This window comes from Dipodomys spectabilis, unplaced genomic scaffold, assembly GCF_019054845.1.
Source record: "Dipodomys spectabilis isolate Male_0828 unplaced genomic scaffold, ASM1905484v1 ptg000335l, whole genome shotgun sequence".
Taxonomy (NCBI): Eukaryota; Metazoa; Chordata; class Mammalia; order Rodentia; family Heteromyidae; genus Dipodomys; species Dipodomys spectabilis.
Genome location: NW_024871012.1, coordinates 906,600 through 926,280, shown reverse-complemented (window position 1 = coordinate 926,280; position 19,681 = coordinate 906,600). Strand labels below are relative to the sequence as shown.

The following is a 19,681-nucleotide window of genomic DNA, read 5'->3' as shown; positions in this document are numbered from 1 at the left end:
GAATGGCTATGGCTAAAGAAAGGAAGGAAGAGAGGAATTGGTCAATGGTCAGAAAAGAAACTTTGCATCATAGAATGTAGGGAAAGACATGTGCCTGGGAAGATCTAGAACATGACATTCTAGGGGAGACTAAAGCCTTAGCCTTGGGTGAGCGTCTCAAGTCTGCTTCAGAGGAGGAGGTAATCAGGTTTGGGAGAGGTTGTAGCAGGAAACGGACAGACTCTATGGGGAATTTTTTAGTTACGAAAGGAAGGATAGGATCAAAGCAGGAGAATGGAAATGTTTTTACCCTCTCAGAAGTACAATACGCACGGACAGACCTTGCAGGGAGCAAGGTACTGTGTAACCAAAAATGACAACATATTCAATTCTCCTACATTCATCAAACTGTAGAAGAGCCAAGCTCAAACCATCATTGTTTTCATTTCCCCTAAGGATGACACTTCATTTGCACCATTCAAACACATGAGGGGAAGTTAATTCATTGCAATAAGAAGCCTGAATTCAGACATCGGTTCTCAAAGTAGCAGGTACACTGGAGCAAGCCAGTCTGCTCGGTCCTGTTGGACTGTGTCTGCAGATGCAATAGTATTCCTATCAAGTTCTCAGGTGGTACCAAGCTTGCCAGTTTAGGCATGGCATGTTGAAGATCACTCTGCAGGGGTGGCATCTCTCATGGAGAATCCTGGTTAATAAACAGGAACATCTCCAACACAAGGCATATGCATTTGTAGGCACAATCCTAAAATGCCCCTTTCTTCATGCCAGGAACACCAGAAATGAGAGTTGGCAGTATCTTATATGATGACAGTGTCAATTTAAACATACTACCCCAAACATTTTTGCTTGTCTTCCAAAAACATCAAAGAATAGAGTTTTTAAATTAACCTATGGATACATTGCTGCTTCTCCTTCAAGCACAGTTGGCCCAGATGCTTGCTTTTTGGATGCACATTACTTAAGGTAGTAAATTCCACACTGTCAGGACAGTAACAGATTTTGAATTCAGGTAAAAACGCCCACTAAGCATACAAACACAGATAGAAATAGATACCCTTTACCCATATGAAGATAGAAATAGATACCCTGGAGTATCTATTTCCTAATCCTACTGCCTTGAAAACAGAAGCGTTTTCTTATGTCAGACATACTATCCAGATGTAAGATGCAGAGATGCCATTCTAAATGGGAGGTAGAAACAGCATATTGCACACATATTTTATTTCACTTGTATTGATTATTTTATTTTATTGGTGTTTCATTAAAATAGTATTATGGTATTTTTCACAGTTTTTGCAACAGAAAAATAAAGTTAAAAAAAATTTTTTTTGTCAGTAGTGGGGCTTGAACTCGGCCTGGGCACTGTCTCCCAACTCTTCAGCTCAAGGCTAGTGCTCTACCACTTGAGCCACAGCATCACTTCCAGCTTTTTCTGTTTATGTGGTGCTGAGGCATTGAACCCAGGGCCTCATGCATGCAAGGCAAGCACTCTACCACTGAGCCACCTTCCCAGCCCCCAAAATAACAGTTTTAAGGCCATTTATGGAAGAGGGGCGTGGTGGTCCATGCTCTGTAATCCTAACACACAGGAGGTTTAAGAAGGAAGAACGAATTCAAGACCATCCCAGGCCCACTTTTGAGACCTTATCTCAAAAATATTTTGAAGAAGATAGAGAAAGAAAAACAGTAAGTTGGGCACCAGTGGCTTGTGCCTGTATTCTGAGCTTCTCAGAAGGCTGAGATCTGAAAAGTGCAGTTTGAAGCCAGTCTGGGCAGGAAAGTCTGAGAGCCTCATCTCTAATTAACCACCAATAAGCCAGAAGTGGAGCTGTGTCTCAAGAGCTAGCCTGAGCAAAAAAAAAAGCTCAGGGACAGTGCCTAGGCCGAGTTCAAGCCCCAGGATCAGTGTGCACGTGTGCATGCACGCACACACACACACACACACACATACACACACACACACACACAATGAATACACAAATGAGTTCTTGTGCAAAACCAGAGGGACTGAAGTGTAAGTCTTCAGAGTATCTCCTTTAAATATTCACCCACTGATTACCAATGTCTGTAAGTCACATAGTATTTCAAAAAACTAAGGTACTCAAAGCAATTCTATTGTCAGAATCTGTGCAAGTCAATGGCACAAAACCTTCTCTTTTTCCTTCAAAACTCATAAAAATAGGTATAGAAAAAGAAAGAAAGTATAACATCTAGCCTATCATACTTTCCCCTCTCTTGCTGAGAAATGACCTTGTTATACCGTTCCCATCAATGAATTTCCCCTGGCTAGAGATACTTGTATGGAAAAGATACTTTATTTTATATTGATACTTCAGTCCAATTTTTATTAAAACTAAGCAGGCATGCTCAGATAGAAATAGGATGATGAGTGCCAAAGACACAACTTCCCATGTGTTCCTGTCCTGCAGAGATCACTACGCCCTTCTCCTGACTCAAGGATGATTGGAAATTTCAGGGTGCACCAAGCCTCTTGGTATCACACTGAAAATGAAGCCTGTTGAAACCATTACTGGGATGTGTGAGAGCGGCTTCATCGCTCGGAAATACTGTAGGCTAGCACGATGCGAACGTGTGTAAAAAGTCGGGATTGAGATGCGGAGGGAGTGGGAGAGTGTGGAGCTATTGATTTCACAGGAAATGTGTCCAGATGCATCGTTCAAAGTGTTCGCCTGGAGTGTCCAGCGCCCTGCTGGCTGGAAGGAGCTGAAGAAGCCGTGTACGGGACTAGCACAGGATTAGGTTTCTTCAAGATTTCTTTTTACATCTTGAGATCTGGTTTACATTAAAGACATCTGCAGCAACAGAGAGATCTTTGTGGATTCTTAAGAGGGATGGGCTAAGCTATCTCTTTACTCCTATCATGTTTTGAGAAGATACGGTTCATCTTTGGCCATCGTATTGGTCCTGACTGAGTTCCCACGGTGCTCAGTGACCAGTTCCATTATCGCAGCCCCGAAGGGGGTGGACAGATGATGCTTCCAGCTGAGCTGGGAACACAGGAGCCTCAGCCCAGACTGATTTGCAGTTTGCCCCCATCCTTAGAGCTCTGCTCTTCAGTAGATAAGATCTGTAAGGAGCACCTGAGCAACACAGCTTGACAACAGCTTCAAACCACACCTTTTCACCCCTGCTTTGGGCTCACCTACTCTGCATGTCACTGCTTCTAAAGATTCAACCCCATAAACTGGGACCTTCTCCTATTAGGATCCAAATGAAATAACCACCCACTTAAAGTCATGAAGCATCAGCCATGTTTTAGCTGTGTAAAAAAAAAAATACAAAGGTTGAATGTATGCAAGAAAACTGGCAGGATTTAGGCTCAGTGCTCATGCTCATTTGAAGTTTTGAGGTAGTTTTTCTTCAATGACTGTCTAGAGAGCCAATGACAAAGACAGAGATAGAACAGGCAGAGAGTCATTGATGCTAGTCAGGCCAGAAATAATGAGTGACTTGCTTAATGAAGGAATAGGATCTGTGTGTGTCCACACAGAAGTAAAGCTGGAAAGCTCAAATGAATGAAATCACATCTGGATGAATCCAGCTTTGATGCTACCCTTTGACCACTGCCTTTGGCAATTTTGGGAGAGCCACAACAAAATTCCAAAATAGCACAAGCCTGGCCAGATAGGACCTACGTAAATGAGAGAAAGGTACAACTGATTTTTAAAGTGAATGTACCAAACTCCAGCCACATAGCTCAGCTCACCTCAAATTCACAACCCTCCTGCCTCAGTCTCCTGAAGGCTGGAACGACCACTATATTCTGTGTCACTTTCTTTCTCCTGTTAATTTTAAGGTAGGCAGTGTCATACTTGGGTGCGTGTGGCTTGGTTAGCAGATCTCAGGGTGTATTTCAGATCCTGTTTTACCCCTCAGCTTGGTTCACGTGTGCAAGTTAACTACCTGCCTGTGCAACCAGCTGTGTCAGCCCTGTTAACTGCTCATATACATTTCCCACAATTTCAGTGATAGGCAGCTGGAACTCAGTGAGAGTTTTAGGTTTCTAAGTGGCACAGTATTGCAATTTGCTCTGGATCAAAGCCGGAGACATGCTGCCTGTGTTGGCTCTGCCATTTCTGAAGGTAGAACATGAACAGAGGCAAATCATTTCCAGACAAAGCCATCTTATACACTCATTGTAGAAGGCATCCACACAGCAACCTTCCGAGGATTTGAAACAGCAAAGCTCCTTCCTAAGACTATTGACACTTCTGGATTGTGTTCACGAGTGAGAAAAAAAACCATCACATCCATGTGAAAATGTGGAGTATACAAGTCCTTATAAACTAAATTTCTTGCCACTCTGCCTGCCTCGCAGTCTTTCAGCAACTCAAGATGCAAACTAGAATTATGTTACTTAACTTTTTTTTTTCTTTTTTGGAGCTAAGTTTTAAGGAACGTGAGTTTGAACTCTTGCTTAAGGAAGTATTTTGGTAGCTCTTAATCTGAGCAACAATTACTTTCTTAAATCTTTCCAAAATCACATTGGTACACCCAGAATCTACCACGGCATATTAAAAACCAAGACATCAGAAGTTAAGTGGCTTTCTGAAACTTGTGGTAACAAATAGCAATAAGACTTTAGTCTAAAGAAATCTGCAAAGCCTTCTCTAAGCACAATTTTTGCCCTGACATTCTTTAACATGCAATCCTGTCATTATACCCTTTGCCTGAGGCCTATTAAAAAGCCACCTCTAAAAGTCTTTCTCGCTCTCTCTCTCTCCTCTCCTTGAAAAGGATCTAGCAAATCCAGATGATTATATATCCCAACTCTATAATTCCTATCATTTAGATGAAGGCCAAGAGAAGATAACCAATTTTTCTGAATGTTACAGTCCTTAAGGTCCTGAACTCACAACTGCATACTAAGATAGTGTAAAATCATCACTGCAGGAGGCTTTTACTCATTTCAACAAGTCAATTTGTTATGTTCATGCCATTTTATAGGCCTGTCTATAGGACTAATGGATTCATACAATCGATTTAAGAAATATCAATTTAGGAAATTCTTTCTGACATTAGACTAGCAACTAGAATTGGTGTGCTTGAAAGTCATTATTACTATCCAAGTTCCCTTTTCAAACCACTATAGTGCCTTTAAAATGAGTTTCAAATCATACAGGAATCCTGGACTCTAGGATTCAAGTAGCTTTGCTTTCAGCTTCCTTTAAATTGCTTTCCTTATCACACCCAGCCTGCCCTACTTCATGGCCTCTGGGCCCTGTCTCTCAACCCTTTGCCTTCTACTGTGGTTTTTACTATAGCTATAACACCCAGCTACCATTCTCAGACCTCCAAGAAAAACAATAGTCTGCAATGTTTGCCTGAAAACTCAGGACACTATTTGAAATAAGCGCTGATTCCCAAATTTTTGATAACTCTAAAGTTCTCACATACCTTTTACTATTTCATTAACTTTATTCATGCTACTAATCAGGTTACATACATAACATTAATACAAGCCATAAGGATTAGCAAATGATGCCTTTTAAAAACACAGCTGAATTCATTTATTGTTGACTGTGATCTCTCTCTCTCTCTCTCTCTCTATATATATATATAAACAGAGATCTCAAACAAGAAGGTTAATGATCTATGTAGACTTAATGAAAATCACTGACAGTATGACAAGAACAAGAATGACAGTAAAAACAAGAATCCAAATTAGAGACAACAGTCTACAAAGATGAGAGACATGTGACTTCAACGTAGTGATGATAGGCTAGTACCATTATGAAGCCACAACACCATTTTACTGGCCATAGCTCTTTCTGCATGTTCCATCTTTATTATACAGAAACTGAACCAACTAACAGCTAAACATGTTAGATGAGAACCATGCAAGGTGCATAGATGTGAAGGGCTTTGTCTAAGTGAATCCTGGCCATGAACAACTGTGCTAGATTCTTTACAATGTCCTTTCCGTTGCTTACTTCACTCTAGGGATCAGGGTCTCATTGCTCTCAATGAACAAGTTCTCCACATACTATTTGCCTCATTGGAAATAGTCTGTATCTGGTTAGAAATCTGGATTGTTCCCTATTCTCCAGGGCTTCTCTTAAAATGAGAGATTCTTTTCTCGATCAAATATTTCTAAGATACATGAGTCTACATAAAGACTCAAAAGAATCCCAAACTAGAAACAAGAAAGCCAATGTGAGGGAGTATACAATGTAAGGTACATTCATAATATAAGGTACATTCATAAGTAGAATACTACTTAGCAATGAAAAGGACATACTGAATAGAATAAGCGTATCTAAAAATACTAATGATCAGAGTCAAACATTTCTACTTATAGAAGACTCTACAAAAAACCCCCACAAAAACCTCAATCTAATCTGCAGTGACAAAAAGTAGATCAGCCGTTGCTTCTGGGAAAAAAGGTAAAGAACAGGAAAGGAAAATAAAGATCTTTTTAAGATTGATGGAAACAATCCCTCTCTTGATGTAGTAGTCATGACTACTTCATGGCATTCTGAAAAATGCACCAAACCGAGCATTAAATTAAAATGGTGCCTTTTGTTGCATGCCAAGTTGTAACTGGGTTAAGAATGTAAGGAGATGACCAGGTATAGTGTGTATTTGTTGATAAAACTCACTCAGTCCCAGGTTGCTCGAAGGTAGAGCCCATTTATGCTCTGAACCACTGTGCTGAGCGAGTTTTCGTTTTCAATACATAATAAACGTCAAATAAGAAAATGGTTGTTGAGTGTAGTTGTGGAGATGGGAGGGAAGGGATGGTAGGGGAAAAACAACGGAGGAAACAATAATGCTTGGTAAGAAATGTACTCATGACCTTGCTCATGTAACTGTAACCCCTCTGTATAGTATTCTCACAATAAAAAACTTATTAAAAAAAAGAAAGAAAATGGTTGTTGAATTCCAAAACAGTCTCTGGAAGAGGAGTACACTGACATGATTGTGCCTTGGTTTAAATCCTTTAAAATCTTATTTTGGAACTGGATTTAAAATCCAATCATCAGTGGTTCAAAGAAATCCACCTCATTACTTTCTAGTCACAACATACTTTTAGGCAAAAACACATTGGCTCTGGTCTGATAACCCTCTACAAATTGCTGGGCTTAAAGCTTAACGACTTTTACCTTTGCCTAAGGTATCAACTGTCATCACAAAATACCAAGATTTGCTGCTTTTAAAGAGAGCCAGACTCATGTGCTGAGAGAAGAACTTTAGAAAGTATCGAGTCCTTGGGAGGTAGCTGTGGCAGGCAAGTTAGTAAGGTCCTGTCCTAAAGAACAAGTTGTCAGAGTGGTTCACCTTCAAGTCTGTCATCCTGCCCACCCGGGAGGTGGAGATAGGAACATTATACTCTAAAGACAGCATGGCCAAAAAAGTGTACGAAGACCCAACTATAAAAATAACTATATCTCAAAGGATGGAGGTATGACTCAAGTGGTAGAGTTCTTGTAAGGATGTGTGAGGTCATGAGTTCAAAAATCCCAGTACCACTAAAGAAAAAGAAATTCCTGAGGGATGGTAGATTAATGACAAAAGAGTTCACAGGATATTGGGAGGCCAAAATACTTTCAGATTCCTGACATTATTTTCTAGACTATAGACATTAATTGCAACTTGGAAGATATAGGTTGAATCCAAAGCAGTATTTAAAAACAAAATTTAAGTATAGATGCATTACCATTAATACAACTGTAGGAGGGATAAGTTTGAAGACATATTAGTTTCCATTTTACTATAAAGTCCTTTGTATATTTTTCTAGCTCATTGAAGGCTATAGAATATATTTACAACCCCTAAAGAACATTCTCATTCACAGCAATTCTATACTTCTATTCTTACTTCAGAGTGTAGTATTAAAATGTAATGAAAATGTAATGTTAAGACTCTTCTTATTTTTTCGTTTTGTTAGTGCTGGGGTTGAACACAGGGCCTTAAACTCTCTCAGCTTATTTGTTTCGCTGGTACTCTGTTACTCGAGCCATGCCTCAATCCCACTTTTCCCTCACTGACTTTTCTGCCCAGGCTGGCTTTGAAATTAATAGCTAGAACTATATAGTACAGGCACCAGTTTTTAAGGCTCTTTTTATGTTTGGTATTTTTCATTTTCAAAGCACTTCTCACTCAACTCAGCCTTTTCATTATGTTTGGTATTAGCTATCTATGTTCTGCCAACTCCAAGATACAAATCCTTAATTGGCTTTCCGAAAGGCCATAGGAAATGCCACTGAGTTCTTAAGTTGGTGAGAAAACCACAAAACCACTCCCATAATTCTCTCCAGTTATCTCATTGTATCTAGTATAGATGCATCAGTAAGGTGTGAAACCCTTCCCTTGCATTCTGTGGGCTAGACTCGCATGAGTTAGGCAAGGGTCCTACCACTGAGTCATACCCCAGATCTGACCATGTGAATCTTACAAATCTAACACTACTTTCTTCTTCTTCTTCTTCTTTTTTTAAAGTGCAAGACCAGATGGAGAAATCAGCAATTGTGAACAATGATGTTAAATATTCCATAATTAGTGGGCATGAATTGAACATCAAGATGGAATTGCTAAACTCTTTGGAGATAATGCAAAAATTAAACAGTTTCCGATCAGGGGATCTAGAGAGATGTTTAGATAAATGATTCCTTACATAAAGAATAAAGGTAAAATCCTTCAATTATAATCTGATTCAAATCTCTCTTTTTGGTAAATGAGCTAGAAGTTCATATATCTATCTATATGTAATGATATATATCTATATAATGAGATAGATAGATAATGTTCAACAAATATAAAGAGTGCAAAGATTTGAGTCACTAAGCTGAATATGAATTCACAGAGCACAATAGTAGAAATCATAACATCTTGAGAAAAAAATCAGGTGGCATTTCCAATAAACAAATTTTACCGGGAGAGTCGTGTATTAATCTCTTTCTCTATTGCTTGGTATTTTTTCAGGGGAGAACGCAGTCCCCCACTCCCACAAATGAGGCAGTCGAGTTTCCCGCATTTGGGGAAATCGCAAGGGCCAGCATATCCAGAGTCTAGTGGATAAACCTCGCCCTGGGAAAAACCACCTTCGCCACCCTGGTGTCTCCTCTGCCAGGTAAGTATGTCTCCTTATCTTTATCCAAGGAACCAGTGCCTTAGTTTTGCAAATACATTGGGACTGGAATCAAGCATCTGATTTTAATCCCATCTCTGACACTGAGCAAATGAGTACTATTTCCCTTCAACCATTCTTCAAAAAAAATAGGGGTGAATTAATGAACAATTAAAGCATTATGCACCAAACATGAGGTACCCATCATCACAGTGACCAACAGCGACTTCACATGCTAGGTGACAGAGCTGGACACATGGCATGCTTAATGGTTCCGACACTTGACATTCTTTTCAGTAAATGTTACAAATGGAAAGAAAGATGGGTAGGGATTTCAAACTATATTGAAACATTTTAATATTACCAACCCTACCAGTGGAAATAAAAAGATGGCAAGTGGAAGCCATAACTGTTATGAAAGACTGAGCCCTTTGTGGCCAAGAAATGACGTTATGTCCACTGTTTTGTACGGTAGGTAAACAGTTGAAAATTAAAAAAAAATCTAGTAGTTTCGTTGTGGTGAAAGACAGAGTGAGTAGTGCTGGAGGAGCTGTCAGCAACATGATGTGGGAAAAAAGAAGAGACTCACATAGCCTGGGGGACAGGGAAATGGAAGATGTGGTAAATCCGCTCACTTTAGTTGTCTTTTTGTTTTCTTAATTTTAATGACATTTTTTTCATTCTTTCGCGCAGTAAAGATGACAGAAGGTCCTAATTTATTATCTGACGTCTATTCCTATTCCTAGATGTAAGAGAGTTTAACTGTATACAGTCACAGAAGAACCAAATACACATACTGTGAGCAAAAGCTAGAACAGCAGCAAGCAATATCCTCTAATAACCACAGCTGCACACTCCAACCTCAGCTCAGAGTGCAGGGAGAGGAATCAGGCTGCACAGCCTGGGAACTGGAGACTGGGGCTGGGGAAGAAGGGCGAGGCTTTCCTTAGATTAAAGCACTGGAAGGGAGGAAGCGAAATGCTAACTTCTCCCAGAAATAATGGAAGCCACAGACGATAACGGAATCTTGGATTAATATCTTCAGGATGGTTCCCTGGCCTGCATATCTGTATGCCCAAACACATCAGGTCAAAATGCATATGGGTCAAAGTACATGCATCTCAGACAGCACAGGTATTCTCTGTCCGAGATGCCTTTTGCTGCTGACATCGGGTTAAATATTAGAAAAGGAAGATTATCAGCATTTCTGTCTCATATGACCCGAAGCACTGTGGGAGTTGAGACTGAACCATAAAAACAGCGGTGTGTAAATTTCTTTTCTTCATGCATATTACACCACAGAAGATTTTTTTGCATTTGGTCAAGGTAGTGTTCATCTGTGCTTTTTAGAATTTGTGCATCTTCTTTCCTACATGTGCTGGTGTACATTTACATTAAGGTCATTTACATTCATTCATTCATTCACTCTTACACTTGGGCTGTGTGCCTGGGCCGTGCTATGATAAGCAATGGGTCCGAGGTGACCACCTTCACGGAGTTTGTCATATGATAGTTCATTTCACTGCGCCATTCCCACGTGCCAGTCATGCGCCCCAGCATGCTACTTACATGATTTTTCTATTTTCGTGTGCCAGTCCACCACAAAAGATTGGATCAGGCACTGCCGTGGTCAAACTCTGCTTCCACAGTCAGGGTGCATTCAACATGTAGTGGGCTCAGGAAGTGCTTCACCAACTAATACATACTGAGACAGTAATAACCTAAACTCCCTGAAGAAAATTACCCAGATGGCAAAAGCACTCACTTCTATGGCTGCTTGGTCCATGTGAAGGAACACAGGGAGAATGAAAAAGAAGAGACAAGACAAAACCAAACACAACTGAAAACACTTCTCAGAAAGAGGAAAGGGAAGGGGTCAAGGGAGAACATAAATAATCTTGTTAAAATCCTAGACAGTTTAACACCAAATACATCTCCTGGCATTGCAAATGTTGGTCAGTAGCAAAATACTGGAATTTGGATTTTAATTCTTCAGTGGCAAAACTTAACATCTACTTATGGGTCTAAAACAAATAATTGTCGTACCCTCTTTCACACTTTCAAGTAGATTCTTTCTTAGGTGTATATTTATTTCATTTATTATTATTTTTTAAGGGATCTGTCTCTGGAGAAGGTGTGAAATCAAAACATGTCACCTGATATTTATCTATAATACTGTATTCACTAGATGTAAAAGGTAAATGAAATGAACAAGGTAAATCCATGAGTGTGTATTTCTTGGCTAATGTTTAAAATCTGAAAAACTACTCCGTAGAAGATATTTTCATTGTGTAATAAGAAATTATTATTATTATACACAGCAGCAGAGTAGAATAATCTTAATTTTTCAATTAAAATTATTAAAAAAAAACTATAAGAAAGTTGACTTTAGCTTCCTTCATGAAGGCATTCTTTACCAGGAGCTAATCTCTCTATGGCAGTCATCTGCAGAGAATAAAGGGAATGGAGTAGCAAAATCATCTGGTGTGCAACTCAAGGAAACACAGAGATACGCTGGCAGAGACTCGTGCTTTAGTGCTGCACCGACCTCCTGGGCTGAACAATAACTTGTCCATTGGACTGCTGTCATTGGAGGGAATCTCTTCATATTCCAGATCTATAACACAACTTGGGTTGAGGGTGGATCAAGTCTGGCTTCTAAAAAACTTCAAATTATCTACTTCATATCTCATCTAGCTCTGCTATCTGTCTAGGAGGTATATGGCACGGGTATGCCTAAAGAAATGTAGGAAAGGACTGCTATTCCCTCAAGGTGTTGGTTTTTAAAACAACTAGTAAGTCTATTGATATCCAACCCCTAAGCAGAATAGATTGCGACTCTGGAGAAGTTTCTGTTTCCCTAATGAGCAAGAAATTCGGACACACACAATGCCCCTATCCTGAAGAGCTAGCTATCAAGCAATTTGTGAAATTTATCTCATTAAAAACCCCACAAAACTCACCGCTCTTTAAGCCCATCGTTCAACTACAGAATACAAAAGCAAGCCTAGGCAGCACAGGTGTTTCTGAATTCATTTCGTGCATGCATTTCACTCAGTATTAATGAGCTGGTGACACACAGTGAGTATGATGCTTGCCATAGGTTTCCATTGGCAGGCAACTTCCATTTTCTTCTAAAAGCAAGTGCACCGTGGATTCCCGCTGCAAGGCCTGCAAAAGCCATCTAAGCAAAGGGACAAGTTCTTCCTGAGCTCTTGTTGCATGAACCATCTCTAAAACACGAGCTCTTTTTGTTTTTATTTTATTTCATTTTTTTCCCCTAGTGCTGATGACCTGTATTTTGTTTTCCCGAAGCACATGCATTCTCCTGCAAGGTTCTACAGCAATCACTTTTATTTGTGGGACACTTGGGAAGTGATGGTAATGTTTCGAGTAGGGGGAAAAAAAAAGAACTTTTTAAAAAAAATATCCATCTTATGATGATTATGTTTGGATGAAATATAGGGCTTGCCATCAACAAAATTACAAAACAATTCCACTGGGAGTGCAGACCATTCAGAGTAACTCATCTGTGAAAAAGTGAACTTTAATTGTTACTCTTGGCAGCCATCTAAGAGAAGAGTGAAATATTATACTAAATATTGCCACGTGCAATAGTAAAATACGATTTCCTCCAGAAGCAGTGCACAACCCCCTTCAGATTTCGGCTTGAGTCTGGTGATTTCGTCTAAATCCTCTTGATTCCCCTCTCTCCAAAACCAACAGAGTTGTTTTTTTTTTTTCCCAAAGAGCTGAATGTTTTATTAGAACCATTTGCTCTTTTTAAGTTGCCAAAAAGGAATAAGTAAAACTAAGACTTTTATTTGGGTTAAAGCTGATTCATCAGCTTCATGGAGGTCAATGTACTTAGTCTATGAACCTTCCACTAAGAAGTTTAACCCAGCCTTGAACAAGCCAAGGTTAAATGGTCAGCCCTTGCAGTCCCCAGAGTGTTGTGGATTTATATTGTAGGAGTTTTGCTGGAATTGGAAGCTAACTGAAACAAAATACACATATGGGACATAGTCTGGATATTTTTTTGAGGAGCTGATATTTTAAATAATTTGATACAGCCCATACAATTGCAATGTGGGGACTGTCTGAATTTAGGATTAGGGATTCTAATAGGTATTTAAAACTTTAGTTCAGGTTTTCAGTATAGAAAAGGCATATGATAATTCTGTAAAGCAGAGGGATACTGTTCATCTAAAGAACCAAGTGAGGTCTTCAGTGAAAAACATAAATCCAATAATTATTATGTGGTGATGGTTGTCTGAGATATTTATAAGTTCTGGTAAGCAAGAGTGTATGACAAGCTATTTGCAAATAAACTTTGAGTATATATTCTTGGGCTGGGGGCATGGCTCAAGTAGTAGAGTACCTGCTTAGCAAACACAGCACTGAGTTCAAACCCTAGTACCATCAAATATATATGTATATGTATACATATACATACACACATACAAAGAAGCACATATATTACATACACATATATTACATACACACAGTGGAATAATACTTACATATAACTTCCAAAGGCTATATTAAGATTAAATGTATGATATTATAAATACTTAAATGTTTTTAGGCCCCTAAAATGTTTACACTGGGGTAACAAGGGCCCCTAAATTAAATTTTCGGGATTATTTAACTTGTTACTGATGTTCTGACTATCAGAGTCTCAATTTATGAGTAGATATTCTTGATGCCACAGGACAGTGTTATTTTACCCATATGGAAATAAAACCACCTGTAAGTATAAGTATATAGTATAAGCATAATAAAACAGAGTCTTTGTTATCACTTAATAGATTAAAATCTAGGTTATGTGTAATTTGAGTAAAACATGTAATCTTTGGAATGCTCTATATAAATAACAGCTTTGCATAATTACTTTCTTTTTATTACAACATAGATCATCTATGGCAATAAGCGTAACGGCTACTGTTAATAACACCGCTGGAGAGATACAGAATCCATATCAGCCCTGGGAAAAATATTCAGCATGTGTTCCGTGTTGCGTATAATGCCATAAAGACTCACATTACAAAACTTACAAAAACTTTTGGTTTGCACACAGTAACACTTCTGGGAGCTATCCCTCTGTGTAACTTTAGAACCAAAATTTATAGAATGCATACCCTGCTAGTGCTACACTTGACTGAACAATATTATACATCTATACCTACATATGGAAACACATCAGTAGAAATTATCACTATAGAAGGTGAGGAATTCTAAAATACATGCTTATAAACACCACTCAGATAAGCAATAACAACAAACTAATTAATGAATTAAAGGGTCCCTATCAGCTGACTCTACTTACAGCTTGGTTTATCTTTTTTTCTTTTTAAAAAAATTGATCTGATTTTGTGGGAAGCCAAAGAAATCTGCCTTGATATATGCTCTTTTAATTTCGAAAAAGTATCCATCTGCCTTTAGTTTCATGGACAGCTCATGTGTGAGGACAAACTTGCATGTTGCATTTGAGAGTTTGTGTTTCCTGTTCTCCATTTGAAATGGGAGGAAAAATAAAAAAAAATCTTTTGCCTGTGACAGAATAGGAAAGAAGTTCTCACCCTTAAAACCAGCAGCATTGGTTTTCCAGTCATTAGCGTTCAAATGTCCCGCACGGGAAGTCCTGACAATAACATGCTGTACGTCTCTCCAGGTCAGAAACGGACTGGGGAAAGACAAGGTAAGAATCATTGTACCAAAAAAAAGAAAAAAGATGGGGGAAGCAGAGAGTCACAAGCAAATCAAAAAGCAAAATCAAAATGGCAAAGTACTAAAAACAAAGGGTCAGAGATTTGGGTTTGGGATAACCAAATGCCAAATGCTGCTCTTGTTCTCAACGTGGACAAGTGACATTCGTCTTTGGGAGAATAGAAAATGTAAACCTCTACCTTGAAGAAATCATATATTGGAAGTTGTTGGTATTTTCTTTTCTTTTAAGGGTGAGGATTTCCAGTTTCCTCAACTGTGGCCTTTGTGTAAAAGTTTGTATCGTCCTTGGAAACTGACAGGAAGCCACAGACAGAATGGAAGGGCTCCTGTTTAGTCATACAGCTAGGCAATAAACATGCGACTTACCAGCCCAACTAGCAAGGTTTATTTCACCTTCTGCACAAGTATAGGTAGGATATGGAAAAATGTCCATGGAAACCAAGCCCTCATCTTGAATGCTGTTTAAGGGACATATCTCAAAGTTGTTCCCAAGTTGTGCACAGAGATTATCCTTGGTTTGTTCTAAGTGGTTGTGATACTAAATTCCTTTATCTCTAGTTCCAGTGATTCATTAGCATTAAAGAGCACAAGGTATCCGGGATACACCTTATAAATCTCAATACACATATACACTACTTCTCTCTTAAAGAATAGATGTAGCTAGAAGATATTTGCGCCACTGTATGCATATGAAGCTCCTCAAGACAATCTTTTACTTAATAAAAATTGTGATAGTAATTACCACACAGTCTATATAGTTATTATTTTGTTGTTGTTTCTCATTGACCACCTTCAATTCAGGGCCTGGGTGCTGTCTTTAATCTTCTGGGCTCAAGGCTGGCACTCTAACACGTGAGTCCCAGGTCCTCTTCTCATTTTGTTGGTGATCATTGGAGATCACAGACTAATGGACTTTGCTGCCCCGGCTGGCTTTGAACCACAATCCTCAGATCTCACCATCCTGAATAGGTAGGATTATAGATGTGAGCCACCTGTGCCTGACTGGCCCACCTTCATTCCAGAACTATTTATCGGATGGAGCACAACATTTCAGAGGAAAGAGGACAAAATTACCATTTTAACTCTTCCCCCCCAATAATGCGTATTAGACTCAGAGCCTTGTGGTTATTATTAGGCACATGCTCTGCATTTGAGCCACACCTTAGCCCTTTTGCCTTAGTTTATTGTTTTAAGAGAAGGTTGAGAACTCTCCAACCACAATCCTATCTCCACCTTCTGAGTAGCTGGGATTACAGGTGTAAGTCACTAATACAGAAAAAAAAATTATTTTACTTGCAGCTGATCTATAATGGTGAAGTCTATGCATTGCTTCATTTCATACTACAGTTTTCTTCTCATTAAATCTAGGATGAGAGGGTGAAGTTGCAGTATCCACACGAGGATGGCCTCCTAGAGAAAGAGAAAGAGAGAGAGAGAGAGAGAGACAGAGACAGAGAGAGAGAGAGAGAGAGAGAGAGAGAGAGAGAGAGAGAGAGAGAGAGAGAGAGAGAGAACTCTGTGGCCAGAACAGATGACTTCCATTTAAAAAAAATTTCCTCATGTAAAGTGTGAATATTCATATCCTTTTCACTGAACTGATCGAATCACTTAAAGGGATGCTGGTTACTTAACCCTAGTGCTGGTGAATGATAAGTTATTAAGAAGGGATAGAAAGCACAATATTCTGGTAAAGTAAGAGCTGCTACCCTTATTTTGTGGTTTGGATATGAAGAACACAGGGAAAAGAAAAGCACTATATGTTTCTAATAGTTTGTCATGCTCTCATGCCAAAACATGAATGGAAAGTGAGAATGAGCATTTTTAAAAATTTTGCAAAGGGCTTAAGACTTGGATCCAGACTAATTTTTAAGATTTCATCAGCAAAAGAACTTAACATTCAAGAAGCTCAAAACAGACGTTTCATTTTGCTGGAATATAACATTTATTAAGACTTAACTTTAGAAGCTTATAAGGCATGCAGCTCTCAAGGAAGGGACAAAAGTAGGTGATGGTTACCATAAGGAAGGAAACAAATGGCATGATTTGACCCTTTGCAGACTAAGCTTGAATTCAAACGATTGTCCTGTACACTCCATGTAAAGGAAATGAGCCAGGATAATTCTGAATGGTGGTTTCAGCATTAGATGCTGCATTTGACTAAGATGTGATATCTATATCCATTCTCTTCCCTACTACATTACTTGGGTAAAGGGCAAAAACAATCTCTCTCTCTCTCTCTCTCTCTCTTTCTCACACACACACACACACACACACACACACACACACACACACACACACACAATTTAACTTGGAAAGAAATTCCTGCTACATATTTATGGTATGGCAGAATCTTTCCAAAAGAAAACACATATTCTTATTTTTGCAATGAGAGAACAGCAGGACAGCAAAAAAGCGTATAGATTAAACATATATGCCTAATAAATCAACCTAGTAATTTAAAATAACCCAGTTATAACTTTTATATATATATATTTTTTTCCCAGGGCTGAGGACCAAACCCAGGGCCTTGCGTGCGCTGGGCGGGCACCCTTCCGCTGGGCTAAACCCCCAGCCCCTAACTTTTATATTGTAAACCATGCCCTTCAAGGTGAAAAGGTTTTCAAGCTGTCTATTACCAAGGCAAAATACTTTCAGAAACATCCACCTAACATTGGATTTGGGGCATTGAAACATACCATTTTCCCTAGAGAATCTTAGTGATGCCAAAGTATCAGACTACTAGAATAGGGACCATTATCCTGTACTTTTTGCCAGCTAGATTCTGGCATATTCAGCCACTCAGCCTGAGGAAAGGAGTTACTTATTCTCATGCTAAGTTACAAAGGCTAGTTCTTAGACAGCATGTAGTTAAGAAGGAATAATCAGCATCAGGAAGTTGGAATTAGGTGTGGATGGAAGGCAGTGTTTGGCTATCTGATAATGCATACAACTTGGGAAATGCTCTAATTAAAATGTCCTGAATTTCATCAAAATAAATAGGGAAGAAAAAATGGGAAGCTAATAGATTTGGAATAAGTATCATTTTTATTCGTGGGAAGGAAACAAATGAGCTCAGGAAACAAATTATAAGTTAATTTTGGAAGAAATTCTGGTTTAGTAATCATGGGCAGCCCAGTAGACTCTTATTTATGAAATACTTTAGTTTACATTTTGATTCGTATTTGCATTTATGCTCACAGGAATTACACAGAGGTGAAGACTGAGTCAAACTATCAGAGATGGTAATAGAAGTCCCTGGCAATGGTACCCAGCACAGAGAAGAGAGGGAAAGCTAAGCGAGTGTCCTGTGGGTGGTACAATATATCTATGGTTTAGTAAATGCACAACAGCAACACAGGAAGGACCCCTCGGGTTTCTTCCAGGAATTATTAACCATTCACTTTCAATAATATGCAAAACAAGAAAGTATAATGTTTCTAAAGACCTTCACGATATGAGTAGCTGTTTGATGACCTTTCAAGGCAGTGAAATGAACATGACTTTCTGGAGAGTTCTGTAAACGTAACCTTTCCCCGTAATGAAGGTTATCATCTTTTATTGACCAACCCTTAGTGAGCAGCCCTTGCCAGGGTCCAGCGCTGCATGCTTTCCATGTAATATTACTGGTTAATCTTAAAATTATACAATGTAGGATACAGTCTCACTTGTGTTCATTTCCCAGAAACAGAACCGAAGCACTGAGTTACCCAGAGTCAGGAACAAACACAGGGAACAAGAATGGAAACCAACTGGGCTGAACTGCAAAACCCGTGCTACGGCTCACGACCTAGGGTTCGTTCCAGGGTGAATCCGAGACACACAGACTCTGGCTTCTCAGGCCGTTGCCACACACGGGGGAGCAGGGAGCCACGCGTGGCACCGCGTGGCCTCACGGGTGCATCATCTGTGCATACACACTCTTTCCTCAGCTCACTCTTGATTTTTGCCACACTATCCGAAAGATTCTTGAGTCGATTTGTTTAGCAGTTTCTGAAAGGCCTAACTTCTGTATACTCTATGCAAAGAGAAAAAAATACCATGCCAGGAAAATCCTATCTCTAGACTGTACTTTAAATATGTACTCTATCATAGCAAGATTCCATCATCATTACCATTACTACTACTGCTGCTGCTACTACTACTACTACTACTACTACAACTGCTGCTGCTGCTGCTACTACTACTACTATTACTACTAGTATTATTGTGCTGACTTGAACTCTGGGACTTAGTACTGTCCCTTAGTTTTTTGGGGGGTGGGGCTCCAGACTGGCACTCTACCACTTGAGTCATGGCTCTACATTCAGCTTTCTCAGAGGTTAACTGCAGGTAAGAGTCTCATGGACTTTCCTGCCTGGGCTGTCTGTGTTTGGTTTTTTTTTTTTTGGGTCCGGTCGTGGGGCTTGAACTCTGGGCCTGGGCGCTGTCCCTCAGCTCTTCAGCTCAAGGCTAGCGCTCTACCACTTGAGCCACAAGCGTCACTTCCGGCTTTTTTCTTTTTGCTTATGTGGTGCTGAGGAATCGAACCGAGGACCTCTGGCATGCAAGGCATGCGCTCTACCACTGAGCCACCTTCCCAGCCCCTACCTGGGCTGTCTGTGAACTGGGATCCTCAGACCTCAGCCTCTTGAGTGGCTAGGATTATAGGCGTGAGCCACACAGTATGATTATAGTATTTTATACCATCATTGATGTGAATTGGTTGCCTTCTTAGCCATGGCCACAGTTAGATGTGACTACCAGCCTGTTGAGGTCAATTCTTCTTAGAGAGTCAGCTGGACTTATCCGCGAACACTTCTAGTTGTCAGTTCCAAGAAGGGAACAGCAACATGACCACGGCCTCAGGCTTTTGCATTCCTG

General features: G+C 39.6%; 1 protein-coding gene and 1 non-coding gene across 4 annotated transcripts in view; both read right to left on the bottom strand.

Moving 5' to 3' along the window:
- Positions 1-19,681, bottom strand: part of Pcsk5 (proprotein convertase subtilisin/kexin type 5) — a 293,974-nt gene that overhangs the window by 58,937 nt on the left and 215,356 nt on the right. For all 3 annotated transcript variants that reach the window (XM_042665577.1, XM_042665579.1, XM_042665578.1), the window contains one exon: positions 14,674-14,777. In XM_042665577.1, coding sequence (XP_042521511.1) covers positions 14,674-14,777 — 104 coding nt within the window. The remainder of the gene's footprint in view (positions 1-14,673; positions 14,778-19,681) is intronic.
- LOC122095141 lies at positions 8,944-9,102 on the bottom strand. The gene has a single exon (XR_006145045.1). It is a non-coding gene; the product is annotated as a U1 spliceosomal RNA (small nuclear RNA).